The 20,188-nt window shown below is 46.4% G+C and overlaps 1 protein-coding gene across 1 annotated transcript in view; it reads right to left on the minus strand.

Annotated features, from left to right (window-relative positions):
- TPC3 (two pore channel 3) overlaps positions 1-20,188 on the minus strand; it is a 53,491-nt gene that overhangs the window by 22,122 nt on the left and 11,181 nt on the right. Inside the window, 6 exon segments of the mRNA NM_001161651.1 lie at positions 2,687-2,888; positions 7,821-7,947; positions 9,934-10,035; positions 10,240-10,358; positions 10,993-11,109; positions 17,612-17,740. Coding sequence (NP_001155123.1) covers positions 2,687-2,888; positions 7,821-7,947; positions 9,934-10,035; positions 10,240-10,358; positions 10,993-11,109; positions 17,612-17,740 — 796 coding nt within the window.

Raw genomic sequence — 20,188 nt, forward strand, 5'->3', positions numbered from 1 at the left:
GCTGTCCACTTGAGACTGTCACAACATGGTTAATCAGCTATACCCCAATACAAAATAAAAAGTTTAAAAACAAAAAATTGAGCAGGGCTCAGAGCTGAGGACCGAGGCCTGCTGACTCCAGCCATGAACCAACCAATGGCAGCCAAGGTCATGGGTATGTATGTCTCAAGGGCATCTGCCGACCTCCTTTGCCCCCTCTCACCTGTTCAGAAGGCCATGCAATATCCTTTGCTGAACGTCCCCAGGGCATCAGAAAGTCAGGGCACTGCCTGGGTGAGGTCTGATGCTGTCGTCATGCTGCAGCTTTGCAGCCTCAGACCAGGTGGACTCACATCATGTGAGGGAGAAAGCCGCGGATGAAGCAGAACCATAGCGGTGCTGTGCTTTGAGTAAATGTTCAAGTTTGAGGTTTTGATAACCTAAGGCTATAAATCCGACACAAGCTTTCGAAGATTAGCAGTGCTAGGGCATGGGAGATGGTAAACCAGAGACAGAAGAAAGTTCTAGAGAAGGCAACAGTCTAAGGCCGGAACCGGCCAAACAGGAGTTATGGGCTGATCTGTGTCCCCTGAGATTTAACATGCTGAAGGCTTAGCTCCCAGCACCTCCAAGTGTGCCTGTATTTTGGAGATGGAGCCTCTGACGAGGCAATTAGGCAGAAAGGAGATCATTAGGGTGGGCCCTGATCTCATATGACTGGTGCCCTTAATAAGAAGAGGAGGGACTTCCCTGGCAGTCCAGTGGTTAAGAATCTATCTTGCAATGCAGAAGATGCAGGTTCGATCCCAGGTCGGGGAACTAAGATCCCACATGCAGCAGAGTGTGGACAAAAAAACTTAAAAAAAAAAATATCCACCCAGGAGGGAAAATTTAATAATGAAAAATTGGGACTTGAATTTTACGTTTTTTTTTTTTTAATTCCACCTTTCTAGTCATTCATCTTTGCTGTATTTTACCCAAGTATACAGATCCACGGAGGGCTAGAAATTTAAAAGCTTCATGCACTTTCCAAAGAACTTGAAAAGTTTGGTGCTCAGGGGCTTCCCAGCCACTCTCCCCCCATCATTAGCAGAACCTTAAGTCTGGCATGAGGACCCACGGTGTATCACTGCCAATCCCTAACAGGGCCGCCAAAGCCGGTTCTTCAGGGTCTGAGAAGCCTGGCTTCTGAGCCATCGAGTTGGGTGGCTGAAGGCACATGCCCACGGCTCAGCGAAGATGCCTTCAAACCCTGCTGACCTTGCCTCCTGGAGGATGCTGGCACTCCCCGTTTAACAGCGTCTTGCCACACAGTTCCCTCTTTTCCCGGGACACTCTCATAAGTTCCAGAGGATCACTGTCACTGTTTCCTTCTTCTCACACAGGCCATGAGTCCTAATAAAGCCCTGGCTCTGCTGGACTGGTTTGAGACTCCTTGTCTCATGTGAATTTACATCCTCTCAGACTTACCTCTCCATTTGGATGCGTCTCCCTCTAGACTCTTCTTGGAACTGGTGAAGTGAAGTCGGGGTGTATTGCAGTCATTGTATATCTTTCCCCATTGCTACCTCATCTTTATGGTCATTTTTAAAAGCATCTTTTAAAGTGTATTTATTTATGTGACCACACTGCACAGCATGTGGGATGTTAGTTCCCCAACCAGGGATTAAACCCATGGCCCTTGCCTTGGAAGCGTGGAGTCATAGCCACTGGCCTACCACGGAAGTCCCTTCATGATCATTTTTGATGTCACCAACATTTCCTGTTAAGCGATCCTTAGAATTGGGGGCAGTTTAGAATAATGATAAAAGGCAGGGGCCTTGGAGTCTAGCCTGTACCACACTGCAGCTGTGTGGCCCTGGCAAATGACTTGACCTTCCTGAGTCTCAGTTCCCATACTGACAAAAGCAGATAACAAGACCCCCACCCCGCTTCCCCTGAGTTTGGGGAAGATCACACACAACAGTCACAACAGTGGCACACACAGCAAGCAGGCTACCAGTATTAAGCATTACTGATAATCGCATCAACCACGTATACATGAATATATCGGTTACTTTCAACTTCTCGCTTGTAAATGCTAAATGCACTTCAGACAGCCATTTTCCATGTTTTAGATGTGCTCCTTAAAGCAGAATCCCAGACAGGGAATGACCATGTTACAAGGTAAAGGGCATCTGGAAGGCTCATCACATGCTGACAACACGCACCCTAGTCAGAATACAGCTGCTGCTGCTGCTGCCAGGTCGCTGCAGCCGTGTCCGACTCTGTGCGACCCCATAGACGGCAGCCCACCAGGCTCCCCTGTCCCCGGGATTCTCCAGGCAAGAACACTGGAGTGGGTTGCCATGTCCTTCTCCAATACAGGAAAGTGAAAAGTGAAAGTGAAGTCGCTTAGTCACAGCTCAGGACCCTAATTCCACTGTAACACTGCCAGCCAATACACATCTCTATTTGCAAACATGAGAAAGTGAGGGACTTCTCTGGTGGCCCAGTGGTTAGGAGCTTGCCTTCCATTGCAGGGGTTGAGGGTTTGATCCCCGATCAGGGAACTAAGATCCCACAGGTGACTAAGCCCACACACCACAGCTAGAGAGAAACCCATGTGTCCCAACTAAGATGGGACTCAGTCAAATACATACATAGCTTTTTTAAAAAGAAAATGAAAAAAAATCCAATCCCCCCACTTCCCATTGAGGCTTCTTACCCACGTGCCCCTTCTGTCCCTCGTCGGAGATCCTCAACAGGAGCTCCAGGTGGGAACTGCTGACGTCTGGTGCCACCACCTTGACCAGCCGCCTCCACCGGGCCTCCTTCACCACAAACTCTGTGCCCACCTTGACTTTCAGGATGTTGAAAGCTTCCGTCATTTTGTGATGTTTCAGGTATGCCAGTGTGTGAATCTCATTCTTGAAAAAAAAAAAAAAGAAGTGTGTGCATTTTTTTTTAAGAGGAAGATTCAAGGAAGCCTCATTTCTCGGCTTTAAATATTTCAAGGTAATGGAAGAGTTGAGATGAATGCGTCCTGGGGACCACGTGTATCCTTTCTGGATGAGCAGGAGATGCTCGAGTGTAAAGGTCTCTCCATGCCTAACGAGGACTCCTAATACTTCCTGCTCCTGGGTTTACAACAATAGCAACCCAGGAACTCATGCCACAGGAGGAATCGCAGGGAGAAGTCACTGATAAGTCTGTTAATTCGCAAGGTACAAAATCCCTCCCCCGCTCCAGAGATGGCTAACTATGTAGTGTCTGAAGAAAACAGAACTCCACTTACCGCGTGCAAGTGAGTGAACCCAGGAAGGATAATCAGAACGCTGAGAGACAAAGTAGCAGGAAGCAGACAGGCCCACACTCCGCTGTGCCCAGGAGCAGGCAGATGCCAGAAAGGACGGAGATGAGGCGCGCTGCTGAGACAGAGGGAGCCGCTCGGAGGGAGAAGACAGACCTGCCATTAAGTCGATGAAGACAGAGAGAAGAGAGGGGGGAAAGCAGGGGAGTGAAACGAGGCTAGAAGTGGCCTGGAAGGAAGGGGTCCAGGGCTGCCATGAAGCCTGACTGTGCACAGAGAATTTTCCAGAAGAGGAGAACCCCTCTTCATGTTATAATGGGCCATGTGGATGCCCATCCCGACTGCTCCCTGTAAGGTGATAACATAGTTAGACCAGAAATTCTCTTTCTCAAATTGAGCAGAGTTGATTTACAATGTTGTCTTTGTTTCAGGTATACGGCAAAGCGATTTAATTATATATAGATAGATAGGGCAGATAGATAGATAGGACTTCCCCGGTGGCGCTAGTGGTAAAGAATCTGCCTGCTAATACAGGAGACAAGAGATGCAGGTTTGATCCCTGGGTTGGGAAGATCCCCTGAAGGAGGGCATGGGAAGCCACTCCAGTATTCTTGACTGGAGAATCCCCATGAACAGAGGAGCCTGGGGGGCTACAATGCATAGGGTCACACAGAGTTAATCTGAAGCAACTCAGCACACACAGTTGCATATATGTATATATATACACACACACACACATACATATATATATGTATGTATGTATATATGGCTCAAATCATGAACTCCTTATTGCAAAATTCAGACTTAAATTGAACAAAGTAGGGAAAAACACTAGAGCATTCAGGTATGACCTACATCAAATCCCTTATGACTATACAGTAGAAGTGACAGATTCAAGGGATTAGATCTGACTGACAGAGTGCATGAAGAACTATGGATGGAGGTTCATGACACTGTACAGGAGGCAGTGATCAAGACCACCCCCAAGAAAAAGAAATGCAAAAAGGCAAAATGGTTGTCTGAGGAGGCCTTACAAACAACTATGAAAAGAAGAGAAGCAAAAGGCAAAGGACAAAAAGATATAAACATCTGAATGCAGAGTTCCAAAGAATAGCAAGAGGAGATAAGAAGCCTTCCTCAGTGATCAATGCAAAGAAATAAAGGAAAACAATAGAATGGGAAAGACTAGAGACCTCTTCAAGAAAATTAGAGATACCAAGGGAACATTTCAAGCAAAGATGGGCTCATAAAGGACAGAAATGGTATGGACCTAACAAAAGCAGAAGATATTAAGAAGAGGTGGCAAGAATACACAGAAGAACTATACAAGAGATCTTCATGACCCAGATAATCATGATGGTGTGATCACTCACCTAGAGCCAGACATCTTGGAATGTGAAGTCAAGTGGGCCTTAGGAAGCATCACTACGAACAAAGCTAGTGGAGGAGGTGATGGAATTCCAGTTGAGCTATTTCAAATCCTGAAAGATGATGCTGTGATAAAGTGCTGCAGTCAATATGCCAGCAAATTTGGAAAACTCAGCAGTGGCCACAGGACTGGAAAAGGTCAGTTTTCATTCCAATCCAAAGAAAGGCAATGCCAAAGAACTCTCACAGAATTGCACTCATCTCACACACTAGCAAAATAATGCTGAAAATTCTCTAAGCCAGGCTTCAACAGGATGTGAACCGTGAACTTCCTGATGTTCAAGCTGGTTTTAGAAAAGGCAGAGGAACCAGAGACCAAATTGCCAACATCTGCTGGATCATCGAAAAAGCAAGAGAGTTCCAGGAAAACATCTACTTCTGCTTTATTGACTATGCCAAAGCCTTTGACAGTGTGGATCACAATAAACTGTGGAAAATTCTGAAAGAGATGGGAATACCAGACCATCTGATCTGCCTCCTGAGAAACCTATATGCAGATCAGGAAGAAACAGTTAGAACTGGACATGGAACAACAGACTGGTTCCAAGTAGGAAAAGGAGTACGTCAAGGCTGTATATTGTCACCCTGCTTATTTAACTTATATGCAGAGTGCATCATGAGAAACGCTGGGCTGGATGAAGCACAAGCTGGAATCAAGATTGCCAGGAGAAATATCAATAACCTCAGATATGCAGATGACACCACCCTTATGTCAGAAAGCAAAGAAGAACTTAAGAGCCTCTTGATGAAAGTGAAAGAAAGAGTGAAAAAGCTGGCTTAAAGCTCAACATTCAAAAAACTAAGATCATGGCATCTGGTCCCATCACTTCATGGCAAATAGATGGGGAAACAAGGGAAACACTGACAGACTTTATTTTTGGGGCTCCAAAATCACTGCAGATGGTGACTGCAGCCATGAAATTAAAAGACGCTTACTCCTTGGAAGGAAAGTTATGACCAACCTAGACAGCATATTCAGAAGCCGAGACATTACTTTGTTAACAAAGGTCCATTTAGTCAAGGCTATGGTTTTTCTACTGGTCATGTATGGACATGAGAGTTGGACTATAAAGAAAGCTGAGCGCTGAAGAATTGATGCTTTTGAACTGTGGTGTTGGAAAAGACTCTTGAGAGTCCCTTGGATTCCAAGGAGGTCCAACCAGCCCATCCTAAAAGAGATCAGTCCTGGGTGTTCATTGGAAGGATTGATGCTAAAGCTGAAACTCCAATACTTTGGCCACCTCATGTGAAGAGCTGACTCATTGGAAAAGACCCTGATGCTGGGAGGGATTGGGGGCAGGAGGAGAAGGGGATGACAGAGGATGAGATGGCTGGATGGCATCACCGACTCGATGGATATGAGTTTGAGGAAGCTCTGGGAGTTGGTGATGGACAGGGAGGCCTGGCGTGCTGCAGTCCATGGGGTCGCAAAGAGTCGGACACGACTGAGCAACTGAACTGAACAGACCCCTCCCTGCTTTTCCCTTTAGTGATCACAAGTCTGTTTTCTATGTCTGAGTCTATTTCTTTTTTGTAAATGAGTTAATTGGTATAATATCTTAGATTCCACGTATCTGTGATATCATATGATGCTTGTCTTTCTCTTTCTGGCTTACTTCACTTAGTGTGATCATCTCTAGCTGCATCCGTGTTGCTGCGAATGGCATTATTTCACTCTTTTTTGTGGCTGTGAATGGCGTGTTTCCTCCTCTGTATGCTCCACTGTAGACATGCACCGCTTTTGCTTTGTTCACTCATCTGCTGGTGGACATTAGGTTGCTCCCATGGCTTGGCTGTTGTGAATACTGCTGCAGTGCACATGGGAGTCCAGCTATCTCTCTGAATTAAGAGTTTTTTCTGAACATACACCCAGGAGGGGGATTGCTGGATCATAAGGTAACTGTATTTTTAGTTTTTTAAGGAACCTCCACACTGTTTTCCATAGTGGCTACACCAGTTTACATTCCCATCAGCATGCAGGAGGGCTCCCCTTTCTCCACACCCTCTCTAGTATTTATTAGTTAAAGACCTTAAATTCTTAATGGGTGCAGCTATGTCTTCATCAGCTTTGGCTCCTTCATACTTTGTATGAAGTAAGTCAGACAGAAAAGGACAAATATCGTATGGTATTGCTTATATGTGGAATCTAAAAAAAAAAATAGTAAAAATGAACATATTTACAAAACAGAAATAGAGTCACAGATATAGAAGACAATCTAATGGTTACCAGGGAGGAATGCCAGGGAGGGATGAATTGGAAGATTGGGATTAACATATACCCACTACTATATATAAAATAGATACTGAAATAGGCCTTCGGTATAGCACAGGGAACTCTACTCAATACTCTGTAATGGCCTATATGGAAAAGAATGTAAAAAGAGTGGATATATGTATGTGTACAACTCAATCACTTTGCTGTATACCTGAAACTAAGACAACATTGTAAATCAACTAAAAATTTAAAAATAAAACACTAAAATAAAGACTTTATTTTAATACTCAATAAAAATTTAAAAATAAGTAAATAAAAGCACTAAAATAAAGAATAAAAGACTTCAAGGAGCCATGAACAATCAGATGCATTAAGAGTGAGGGACAAGGGACCTCCCTGGTGGTCGGGTGGTTAAGACCCTGCACTTCCACTATAGGTTGAGTCCCTGGTCGGGAACCAGGATCTCACATGCCAAGTGGCCCGGTCAAAAAGAGAAAAAAAAAGAAAGACTGAGGAGAAAATCCGGGATCTGCCCTGAAGCTGGGACACACTGTCAGACCCACGCCAGACTGACAAAGAGCCACCTGGCCTAGCAGCATTCAGCAAGGCAAGTGAATCTTCAGATTCATCAAAGCGAAAGGAAAATGAGCATGTTCAAACATTTAGCAAGTGCACAGGCAAGCCTCCCCGCTCCCACCCAGCCAGGTGCCGGACCCCCGCTGGAGCCCCAGCTCAGGCGTGTTACCTTCAAGTGCTCCCTGGCCTCCCTGCTCCCACCCCGGCCGGGTGCCAGAACCCCGCTGGGCCCCCCGCTCAGGCGTGTTACCTTCAAGCGCTTCCTGGCCTCCCTGCTCCCACCCCGGCCGGGTGCCAGACCCCGCTGGGCCCCCCGCTCAGGCGTGTTACCTTCAAGTGCTTCCTGTAGTTGTTGTAGATAACAGCCAGAAAGACAGACATGAAGATGTAGGTGTTGATGATGATGTAGGTTATAAAGTACAGAGAATACCACCAGTTGAGCTCGTAGGCAGGCATCCTAGAAGGAAATAACTACGTGTCACGGTTTTCCGTGCCCTAGGTCCACAGTGCATAGAAGGCTGACCACAGGGGACATCCCACGTGGACAGTCCACGTGCATGGGGCAAGGAAAACCTTTACTCCGTCTACGTCTCCCCCAGACAGTGCGACGGGGCCTCAAAGCCATCACCATGCTTCATGCTAAATGGCTCACTCCAGACCTGCCTTCTGAAGTTCTTCGTGCCTTAGAGAGGTGCCAACTTCCAGAGCAGGCAAGATCTGGGAGATGCCCCCATCCCACTCCCTCCCTTCCCAGTGAGAAAATCAAAAGCCCAGAAAGGAGATTCACTTGCCCAGAATCACAGGAAGGATCTGAACTGTGAGCTGGGTTTACACTCAAGGCTTTTCAGGGACACCAGAATGCCTTGCCAGGATGCAGGGAAGGCAGATAATTTTGTATCCACATTCGGACTATGAGAATGAAAGAAGTACCATTAACAATGGCACTGGGGCCTTCCCTGGGAGTACAATGGATAGGAATCCGCCTGGCAATGCAGGGGACACGGGTTCGATCCCTGGCCCAGGAAGATTCCATATGCTACAGAACAACTAATCCTGTGGAGGACAACAATTGAGGCCATGTCCTGCAACTATGGAAGCCGTGAGCCTAGAGCCAGTGCTCCGCAACAAGAGAAATCACCACGATGAGAAGAAGCCCAGGTCCCACAACGAAGAGCGGACCCCACTCGCCACAACTAGAGAAAGCCCCAGTGCAGCAACAGAGACCCAGTATAACCAAAAACAAATTAAAAATAATGTTAAAAAATAACGGTGCCGGGACAAAAGGCACCAATCAGGATGCATGCTCATACCCCCGTTCATGGAAACGGTTTTGTACAGCAGGGGACGCTGAGGGAGTCAGCAGAGGGAAAGAGCCAAGAAAAAACAGGGGGGCCAGGAGCTTCCCTCGCTCACTTTTTGCTAGAGACAGGCCTCGGAGCGAGCAGGAACCCGGGACAAGTTGACAGGAGGGTCCTACACACAACTGGACAACAGGAAGCCCGCCCTTCCCCCACAGCGAGTTATGGGAGGAGACGGGGCGGACATTCGCAGTTAGAGCTCCAGCCACACTCTAGGACCCAAGAGTCATCTGTTCAGGGGGCACTGTTGAATAATCTTACCTCCACAAACAAGGCAAATCCATAATACACAGGATATTAGGGGGAAAAAAGAGCCTGATGTTTTTCTCCTAAATAATGTCCACGTGTGTGGAGAATTGGCACTGGGGGACAGGGGGAGGGGACAACTCCTAACCTTTACATTTCTTTCCTGTTTCTTTTAGCCAGAAAACCACATCAATGCTTAGGAGAAAAGCTGTGCTTCCTTTACAAAAATGGCTTAGGTGTTTCAACTCAAGACTCAAAGAACCTTCCAGAACAGAATTGAGTTCAAATATCTAAGTTATGTCTCCAGATATGTCTCCTGTTGCTTTTGGTTTTTTTTAAAAGGTCATCTAAATTTAGTTTTAATTTAACCTATTTTTTTTCTTTTTGGCCATGTTGTTCAGCATGCAGGATCTCAGTTCCCCAACCAGGGATCAAACCAGTGCCTCCTGCAATGGAGGCTCAGAGTCTTAACCAGTGGACTGCTGGGGAAGTCCCTCATAAAATTTTTGAAGAGTGCAAAGTGTTGGCACTAGCCTACCCTCTCTATTTAAATCTAAGTTTACATAGGGACTTCCCGGGCAGTCCAGTGGTTAAGACTTTGAGCTTCTATTCCTGAGAGTAAGGGAGCCCTGGTGGGAGAACTAAGACTCTGCATGCCTCATGGTGTGGCAAAAAAAAAAAAAAAACTGTATAAAAATTTTACAACAACAACAACAAAAATTTTACAACAAATATGAATAAACAGAAAATCGCTATTTTTTTCTCTTACAGTTGTTTTTAAGAAAGTGGATTCTGTTATAGAACAGATGTCAGTGGATGTGAACTGGTGACTCACGTACATGACGTCAGGGCTGTTTGCAGTGGTGACCAGCACGTAGAGCTCAAACGCTATGTCCAGGATGTTGGTGAAGTACGGTGACCCTTCCACAGTCCTAAGATCCCTAAAGAGGAATCAGCGACACAGAGTGAAAAAAACCCACAGACATAAATGAAGCTGTGGTTTCTGACACCCTTTTCCCCTTGTGGAGCCCTCCTGGAGTGTCTGAACGGGGAAGACAGCCACTGGTGACCAACTCTGCCACCGGCAGGCTGAACACACACATGGGAGAGTTCTCCGGCAGAAACCTCCAGAGCAGCCTGCTCACCTATCCCCGAAAAGCTTCAGGGCCATGAGGGAGAAAATCATCATACTGAAGAGGAACAAGAGGAACACGTAGAGGATGTCGGGCAGAGTGTTCCGGATGCTTCGGAAAGTCCTTCGGATCTGTGACAACAAAATTTCGTTTCATTTACACACAATCAGCTAATTCTCTGCTAAAACAAAACCCCCACTTCCTTAGCAGATGCAGACTGGGATCATTTACACACAATCAGCTAATTCTCTGCTAAAACAAAAGCCCCGCTTCCTTAGGAGATGCAGACTGGGATACGTTGTTTTATTTGCTTCGTCCTATCTGACTCTTTTGCAACCCCATGGACAGTAGCCCGCCAGGCTCCTCTGTTCAAGGGATTTGCCAGGCAAGAATGTTGGAGTGGCTTGCCATTTCCTTTTCCAAGGGATCTACCCAAACCAGGGATCTAACCCATGTCTCCTGCATTGGCAGGAGGATTCTTTACCACTGAGCCACCAGGGAAGCCAAACTGGTGTGTGTGCAGAGAATGGGTAAACAACAAGGTCCTACTGTATAGCATAGGGAACTGTACTCAATACCCCACGATAACTGCGCTCACACCCTACCCATGATGGAAAAGAACATGAAAAAGAATGTACATACAAATGTATAACTGAGTCACTTTATTGTACAGCAACAATTAACACAACTCTGTAATTCAACTACACTTCAGTAAAAAAAAATTTTTTTAAACACCCCCTTATGTATCCTAAATCATATCCTTACCTGACGACTTTCAGGGAAGTTGATGAGGAAGACTGGCCTCAAGGCCCTTGACCATCGAACTCCGCGGATGTTAACAGCTTCCAGGGACCCATAGATGACCAGATCAATCAAGGTCAGCTGTGACAGACATGGGGCGGAGATGTCAATACTGCTAGAGGACTGAGGAAGTGCCATACAGACGCATGTTCACTGACCCAGGAGGAAGGTCATGATATATCATGGGAAAAGAACCACATTCATAGCATAAAAACAGAACATTAACAGCGGCTGTCATCCGAGAGTTCACTATGTGCCATGGCCTCTATAAGCTTTCCATAGACTCTTCCACGCCCCCTGCAGAGGGTACCACTCCTGGATGGAAATGTTTGACATACAGAGAGGGAGATCATGAGGCCCCAGTCACACAGCCAGCAAGAGGGGCAGGCCTGGGACTGGACCCAGGAGGCTTGGTAACAGAGCCTCGGCAGTTACCAGCACTACCTACCACCATGTGGTACTTTTCTTCAGTTCCACATACGAGGCAGGTTTCTAGCCTAGTTCCCAGGTGGCACCAGTGGTAAAGAACCTGCCTGCCGATGCAGGAGATGCAAGAGACGCAGGTTCGATCCCTGGGTTGGGAAGATCCCCTGGAGTAAGAAATGGCAACCCGCTCCAGTAACTTTGCCTGGAGAATCTGCAGTCTACTGGTCTACAGTCCATGGGGTCGCAAAGAACTGGACAAGGCGGAGCATGCACACATACAACAGGATAGAAATATGCAGATTACAGAAAATTCTTATCAATCCTTATTAAGGTCAGTCTGTGATCCTGAGGATGGACAAAGGAAGAAGGACCCAGAGCAGTTTAGAAAAATGTAAGTTAAAAAAGAATAATCTACCATCATCAGAAATGTTAGATCAGTCCCTTTGGAGGCAAGGCACTGAGGACTGAGAAAGCTCAATCACAGTGGGAGAGAAAATACAGACTCAGAAAGAGGCTGGTGCTGGCCGCTGCACGGGGGCGCCACCTGGAGGGAGTCAGAGGGGTTATTCCAGGGCAGCAGGGGTGGCCGGACAGCTCACCAAGGGTCACGGTATCTGGGGAGGCTTCCTGGAGGAAGCACTCCCTGATGCAATCTTTTGCTGTTGTTGTTAATTAATTTTTAAATTTTTGGCTGCACAGGGTCTTCGTTGCCGTGCTCAGGCTTTCTCTAGTTGCAGCGAGCAAGGGCTACTCTCTAATCGTGGTGCAGGGGCTTCTCACTGCAGTGGCTTCTCTAGTTGCAGAGCACAGGCTCTAGGGCGTGCAGGCTTCAGTAGCTGCAGCACGTGGATTTAGTTGCCCCACCTTATGTGGAATCTTCCCGGACCAGTGATCGAACCTGGGTCCCCTGCATTGGCAGGCAGATTCTTAACCACTGGACCATCAGGGAAGTCCCCTTTGATGTAATCTTAAAGCAAATAAAAGCTTTAAAAGCACACAACTCTGAGCAGTCAAGAGCTGTGGCAGGCAGACACAGCAAAGGGACGCTCAGGAAGCAGGGATTCCTGGCAGTGGGGGCAGAGGGGAGCAGGAAGTGACAAGCCCTCAGACCGAGGGCAGGTGAATTTGAGGATCAGGCTACAAAGATAAGTCTTATTCCCAGAGCCTGGGGAGCCCAGAAAGTCTTTCAAATAAGGGGGATGGAGGTGAAGGAGTGAGACCCTTTTGCTTACAGATGCAGGACAGACCTGGACGGGGCACTCTGCACCCTCATCCAGTTCACTCCATACACCTCTGCGGAGTGCCTCTTCATGCAAGGCATTGTTCTAGCTCTAGAGAGAGAAAGCACTCAGAGCTCTCTGGAGGAAACCTGGATGAGATAGGGGCTGAGGGTGTGTGGGGTGGGGCTCTGAGGAGGTGGCGTGGGAGGGATGGCCGTGCAGGTCTAGGACAGGAGGACCTCCGGTGGGAGGGACACAGAGCCTCCGACACCGACTTTGGCTTTTCTTGGTGGGATTCGGGATGCTCTAAAGAAGGGAGCATGGTGACTGGGTCGGACTTGGGCTTGAAAAGTGCCCACGTGTCCATCATAGTCAAGGCTCTGTGCTGGAAGTCTTAGGAGATGAGGATGGACTTCCGACCCTGTCCCAGGAGGGGGTCATGCAGCAAACACAGCCTTGAAAGACGTACATGCTTTCCAACTCTTTTCTTTGTTTTTTTTTTTAAGTTTTCCCAGCCATCTCATCCTCCACCTTCCTGTGTCAGGCAATACTGTGTTATGGACTGAACTGAAGATGTCGTCACAAGTCCCATCTCAGATCGAGGGTTCTTGTACAGTAAGACACTCATATATGAATATGTTCTGTCCCAAGAGCGCATTTGTAAGTCCAACAAAGTTAGCCTAGGTACCCAATTATACACAGTACTTTACTATATAGTACTTTGCTGCTGCTGCTAAGTCACTTCAGTTGTGTCCAACTCTGTGCAACCCCATAGACGGCAGCCCGCCAGGCTCCGCCGTCCCTGGGATTCTCCAGGCAAGAACAGTGGAGTGGGTTGCCATTTCCTTCTCCAATGCATGAAAGTGAAAAGTCAAAGTGAAGTCGTTCAGTCGTGTCTGACTCTTAGCAACCCCATGGACTACAGCCCACCAGGCTCCTCCATGAGTGGGATTTTCCAGGTAAGAGTACTGGAGTGGGGTGCCATTGCCTTCTCCGATATAGTACTTTATTTTACTGTAATGGGGCTTCTTTGGTGGCTCAGAGGTAAAGAATCTGCCTGCAATGCAGGAGATGCAGGTTCCATCCCTGGGTTGGGAAGATCCCCTGGAGAAGGAAATGGCACCCTACTCCAGTATTCTTGCCTGGAGAATTCCATGGACAGAGGAGCCTGGTGGGCTTATAGCCCATGGAGTCGAAAACGAGTCAGACACAACTTAGTGACTAAAGAACAACAGCTTTACTGTTGTAAAGGTTTATAATACTTTTCACATAAAATACATTTTACATAAAACACAAAAAATTTAAAAAAAAAAAACCTTTTTAATCTTAGAGTACAGTACCTTGAAAAGTACAGCAGTTCCAGTTACATCCCTGCTGCCTTTACGGTTGCTCATGGACATCTTGGGATTGAACTAAAGATACGTACAAACGTACTCTATACAGTCCCGTACAGAAAAGTACACAAAAGCACAGCGACTTGTAGAAGGTGCCCGCACATGACCACATACACCAGACACATGACCTCACTCACACGATCGTACGTGTGAACACAGGCTCATATCTTTGAAAGTCTGCAAGCTGCAGGTTCGTAGGTAGCGGATTCACTGTATTCATTTGTTAATAATAGGAAGTGAAGATATTTCTAAAAAAATGAGACCAGAGAGATAACTCTGTGTATTTCGGGAGTTCAGCACGTGTATGAAGGAAGTCAAAACAAATTGAGGAAGGGTGAGAAAAGATAGTGGACGCTCTAGGTTGAGGCCGGCTGGCTGCTGTACTGAGATGCTAATTATAAAGTGCCCTCAGCTAATCACCGCCAGGGACCACTCTCATCACAGCAGCATTTCAGAATATGTCACCCTGCCTCACTTGGCATAACCCCTTAGCTAGGGTCCTTCCAGATTATGCTGTGAAGCTCTATCACTCTTTCTTCTTTTCCTTTAACAAAGATGTGTTCCAACTATACTGTAACCTGCTCTTTTGACCTAATAAACAAGAAGCAATCTCTCCTTGATCACAGACACATAAGTGCATATAAGGCCATTTTAACAGATGTGGATGTACCGTATTTTATTTATCTCCTATTGTCAGGAAAAGAAGAGAAGTGAAAGGCAAAGGAGAAAAGGAAAGATATATCCATCTGAATGAAGAGTTCCAAAGAATAGCAAGGAGAGATAAGAAAGCCTTCCTCAGTGAACAATGCAAAGAAATAAAGTAAAACAACAGAATGGGAAAGACTAGAGATCTCGTCAAGAAAATTAAGGATACCAAGGGAACATTTCATGCAAAGAAGGGCACAATAAAGGACAGAAACTGTATGGATGGACCTAATAGAAGCAGAAAATATTAAGAAGAGGTGGCAGAATACACAGAAGAATTATACAAAAAAGATCTTAATGACCCAGATAACCACGACAGTGTGATCACTCACCTAGAGCCAGACTGAACTGCGAAGTCAAGGGGGCCTGAGGAAGCATTATTCTGAACAAAGCTACTGGAGGTGATGGAATTCCAGTTGAGCTATTTCAAATCCTGAAAGATGATGCTGTAAGAGTGCTGCACTCAATGTGCCAGCAAACTTGGAAAACTCAGCAGTGGCCACAGGACTGGAAAAGGTCAGTTTTCATTCCAATCCCAAAGAAAGGCAATGCCAAAGAATGCTCAAACTACTGCACAATTGCACTGATCTCACATGTGATCAAAGTAATGCTGAAAATTCTCCAACCCAGGCTCCAACAGAACATGAATCGGGAACTTCCAGATGTTCAAGCTGGATTTAGAAAAGGCAGAGGAACCAGAGATCAAATTGCCAACATCCGTTGGCTCATCAAAAAAGCAAGAGAGTTCCAGAAAAACACCTATTTCTGCTTCATACCAGACCACCTTACCTGCCTTCTGAGAAATCTGTATGCAGGTCAAGAAGCAACAGTTAGAACCAATGGACTGGTTCCAAATTGGGAAAGGAGTATGTCAAGGCTGTATGTTGTCACCCTGGTTATTTAACTTATATGCAGAGTACCTCATGTGAAATGCCAGGCTGGATGAAGCACAAGTTGGAACACAGACTGCAGGGAGAAATATCAATAACCTCAGATATGCAGATGATACCACCCTTATGGCAGAAAGTGAAGAGGAACTGAAAAGCCTCTTGATGAAAGTGAAAGAGGAGAGTGAAAAAGTTGGCTTAAAACTCAACATTCAAAAAACTAAGATCATGGCATCTGGTCCCATCACTTCATGGGAAAAAGATGGGGAAACAATGGAAACAGTGACAGACTTTATTTTCTTAGGCTCCAAAATCACTGCAGATGGTGACTGCAGCCATGAAATTAAAAGACACTTGCTCCTGGGTTTGTCATAAACCTAGACAGCATATTAAAAAGCAGAAACATTACTTTACCAACAAAGGTCCATCAAGTCAAAGCTATGGTCTTTCCAGTAGTCATGTATGGACGTGAGAGTTGGACCATAAACAAAGATGAGCGCTGAAGAATTGATGCCTTTGAACCGTGGTGTTGGAGAAGATTCTTGAGAGTCCCTTGGACTGCAAGGAGATCAAATGACTTAATCTTAAAGGAAATCAACCCTGAATATTCAATGGAAGGACTGATGCTGAAGCTCCCATACTTTGGCCACCTGATGCAAAGAACTGACTCCTTAGAAAAGACCCTGATGCTGGGAAAGCTTGAAGGCAGGAAGAAAAGAAGCCAACAGAGGATGAGATGGTTGGACGGCATCATTGACTCGATGGACATGAGTTTGAGGAGTTGGTGATGGACAGGGAGGCCTGGCGTGCTGCAGTCCGTGGGGTCAAAAAGAATCAGACACACCCGAGTGAACTGAACTGAACCGACTGTCAGGAAATCCAGTTGTTTCCAATTTTTCAATACTAGGAACAGCTCAGCCATGACTAATCTTGTGGATGAATCTTTGAACACATCCTTCTTCCCTAAAGATCAAATCCCAGGAATGGAAATATGGGAGCAAGCACTTGCACACAAAAGGCTTTTCCAAAGGAATAGCTAACCAGCCTTCCAGAAAAAACAACTGATTCTTCCCTCGAGTAAAGGATGACAAGATTGAAGGGATGAAAGGACTGAAATGTTTTCAATCTTGCTATGATTGTTTTACAGGCAAATGCACGGTCTTTTATTGTTGCTTTCATGTATAGTTCTTTTATGGGGGGTGGTATAAAGAGTGGCTTTATCTCTTTTCCAGGAAAAGGGGGAACACAGTAGGCTAGCCCCTCAAGAACCATGCCCTCCCACATGTATTTCTTAATTAGTCAAGTTAAACATTTTTTCTTATCTGCTAGTATTTACTTCCTCTTTCAGGAGATGCCATCACCAGTTTTCAGCACATATTTTTCATAGAAAAGTTGAGCATTTTTATTTAAAAAAAAATCAAAACATCTGTTTGGTCTTTATGCTATACTGAACTATGAAAAAGCTAAGAAATAGTCAAATAATACATTAATCTTTCAATCGCAATGACTGAGCAGCATTCATACAGATATACTATATATAGGTATATATAATACAGGTACTATGTTCCTGAACTTAAGTATGAATATACAGCAGGGAGCAAAACGATCATGTTCATATGTGTAAATGCAATTCAGGGAAAAAGGAATGGAAGGATATATGCCGGACTTGGAACAGGCACTCTGTTCTGAGGCTGCCCTGCAGCACATTTTTTAAAACTGTGGTTTCTGTTTCTTTTTCCTTTAATTTGGAAGTGCCCTTGAGACATTAAAGCTCTCACATCGTCACATTTTGCCCAATTTGCGCTTCCCTTGTGGTTTTCTGGCAGTTGTGCCGCTGGTGCTTGCTCTCCCAGCATCCGTCATTTTCCTGAACCCACTCAAACCTACCCAGTCTTTTCATACCTTCTGCCTTTGACCACAGCCTCTGGAAGGCACTGTAACGAGCACTCACCACTATGGTTACCATGACGCAGATGTTTTTTGTATCCTTCCAGAAGACCTTCTGAGGAGTGACCTTGGCAAAGTGAACCAGTCTCCCAAAGAAGGCAGTCAGACAGAGCACTTCTGCTATCGAGGTAACCTGTGGCAAAAAAACAGAGCTATGGCTTAATTCTCTCTTACTCCCTGACACCACCCTGTGAGCTGAGCAATGTCCCTCAGTTTTACTTGGGCTTCCCTGGTGGCTCAGATGGTAAAGAATCTGCCTGCAATGCAGAAGATGCAGGTTCAATCCCTGGGTCAGGAAGGCCCCCTGGCGGAGGCAGGGGCAACCCACTCCAGTACTCCTGCCTGAAGAACTCCACAGACAAGGAGCCTGGAGGGTACAGTTCATGGGTCACAAAGAGATGGACACAACTGAGCAACTAACACTTGGTTTAATATTACTGAAAGTTACAGCAAAATTCTTAGCTGGTTGGAATGTTTTTTCTCTTAAAACGAAACCTGCCTCTCAACCACAAATCCCATGACCCAGCTGACAGGGTTTCCTGGAAGGGGCGGGGAGGGGCGTAAATCAGCATGCAGAGGACCCCCAGAAGGCATTCCTCAGAAAAGTGGGGCTCAGGGATTGGCAGAAACGGGCATCTGCTATGCTCTCAAATTCCCTGTGTTCATACTCAGAATAGATATCTAGAAGTTCAGTGTCTCTAATAATAACGCTCCAGAGATGTGTTTTGAAATGCCAGATCATTCCTTAGATCGCTGCCCTCCCAGCCTGCTGCCCGGATTTGGCTGGATGCTACCAGACCCACCTCGATGTCCTGACCATCTCCTCCTTGAGCTACAGGTATCAATTCCAAACTCCCACAGGCAGCTAGCTTTGCAGTCTGTGAGTGCAACTCATATTAATACTTTGCCTGTGGTTGCCAAGAGACAGTAAATCCTCCCTAACAGGAGTACTTCTCTCCATCAGTGGGGAGAGAAGAGCTCAGTGAGGGTGGAGGGAATGAACTTCTCAAGGGAAGGAGGAAGGGGGCTGGCTCTGGGCCCTGAAAGCAGCAGGTGGCACAATTTCTCCACCCCTGACCCCAGCCCTCATGAGCCCTGGGCTCAGATAGGGGCTGCAGCCCCTTCAAACTTTCTAGCTCTCAGCCTATTCATCCTTGAGGGGCTATAGAGACTTACTGTCACGACTAGGCTTACAAAAGGGCCTGGGGCATTCCAGGACACCCTGGCTCAAGATGAGATTTTCTTGGTAATGCTGCTGTTGTTCAGTCACTAAGTCGTGACCCCACAGACTGCAGCATGCCAGGCTTCCCTGTCCTCCACTATCTCCAGAGTTTGCTCTAACTCCTGTCCATCGAATCAGTGATGCCATCCAGCCATCTCATCCTCTGTCGTCCCCTCCTCCCCACCCATCCCCCATAATTTGACTTTAGAGACGTGAAGTGCAAACACTGGCTGAACAGATAGCCAAGCCCAAGCTGTGTGTGAGCAATAATAAACAGCAGGGTGGGGACACAGAAGAGAGCCAAGGGGCTGAGAAGAGATCCTTGGGAGTGCACCTCGTCCAGTGCCGGGCGGTGGGGGCCGGGGACCAGCTCTGTTCGGGTCTGTGAACGCACAGCTCTGCTTCTTCAGGTTTGGTGTTTATTTTGACAGACACTGGGCTAAAAGTTTTCTGCCCAGAGACGTCATTAATTGTGACATCCTCATCAAATGGATACCACCAACCTTGGAAGCACTCACCAACAAACACAACTCTGATTTTTTACCTCCCTGTGCAGGGTCCTCCCCTGCTGACTCAGGGCTTGGGCATGTGATGGGCTCTGGGCACCTGGGCTTTGGCAAGTATGGTGTGAGCAGAGGTTGACGGTGCTTGCATGTTAGGATGCAGCTCCTTCTTAGACCCCCATCCACAGGGAGAAGCCTGAGCCACGGGGAGAGGCCGAGAGAGAGCAGAGCAGAGAGCAGGGGCACTCCAGCCCCGTGAGCCCCCAGCTGCCCACCAGACGCACTACCCCAGCCAAGAGAAAAATCTGCCCAGTTGAGCCAGTCACCCGCAGACTCATGGGAGGCAGGAAAACCTTGTTCTTTAAAGCAAGGGTCAAATGAACTTTGTCTGTCAAAGGACCAGACAGTAAATATTTTAGGCTTTGCAAGTCATACAGTCTCTGTCACATGTACACAGAGAGGCGAGAGCAGTGTGAGTCGGGAATTAATGTGGGCAGGTCATCAATTTATTACTTGGAACCCATCTGCAGTAGCTCGGTAATCTGATGCTTTACTTCAAAGCACCTATAAATAATGACTTATTACTATGAAAAGAGCTGGAAGTGTGGCAAGTACAAGACACATATTACACTATATGCTCACATTGTCTACTCAACATTAAGTAAACATGCCTTCAAACATCACTTGTCTGTGCAATGTGCCCTTGTACGCATTCTAAAGGAGATCAGCCCTGGGATTTCTTTGGAGGAACGATGCTAAAGCTGAAACTCCAGTACTTTGGCCACCTCATGCGAAGAGTTGACTCATTGGAAAAGACTCTGATGCTGGGAGGGATTGGAGGCAGGAGGAGAAGGGG

The sequence above is a fragment of the Bos taurus genome, chromosome 11, assembly GCF_002263795.3.
Source record: "Bos taurus isolate L1 Dominette 01449 registration number 42190680 breed Hereford chromosome 11, ARS-UCD2.0, whole genome shotgun sequence".
In the NCBI taxonomy this organism is placed as follows: Eukaryota; Metazoa; Chordata; class Mammalia; order Artiodactyla; family Bovidae; genus Bos; species Bos taurus.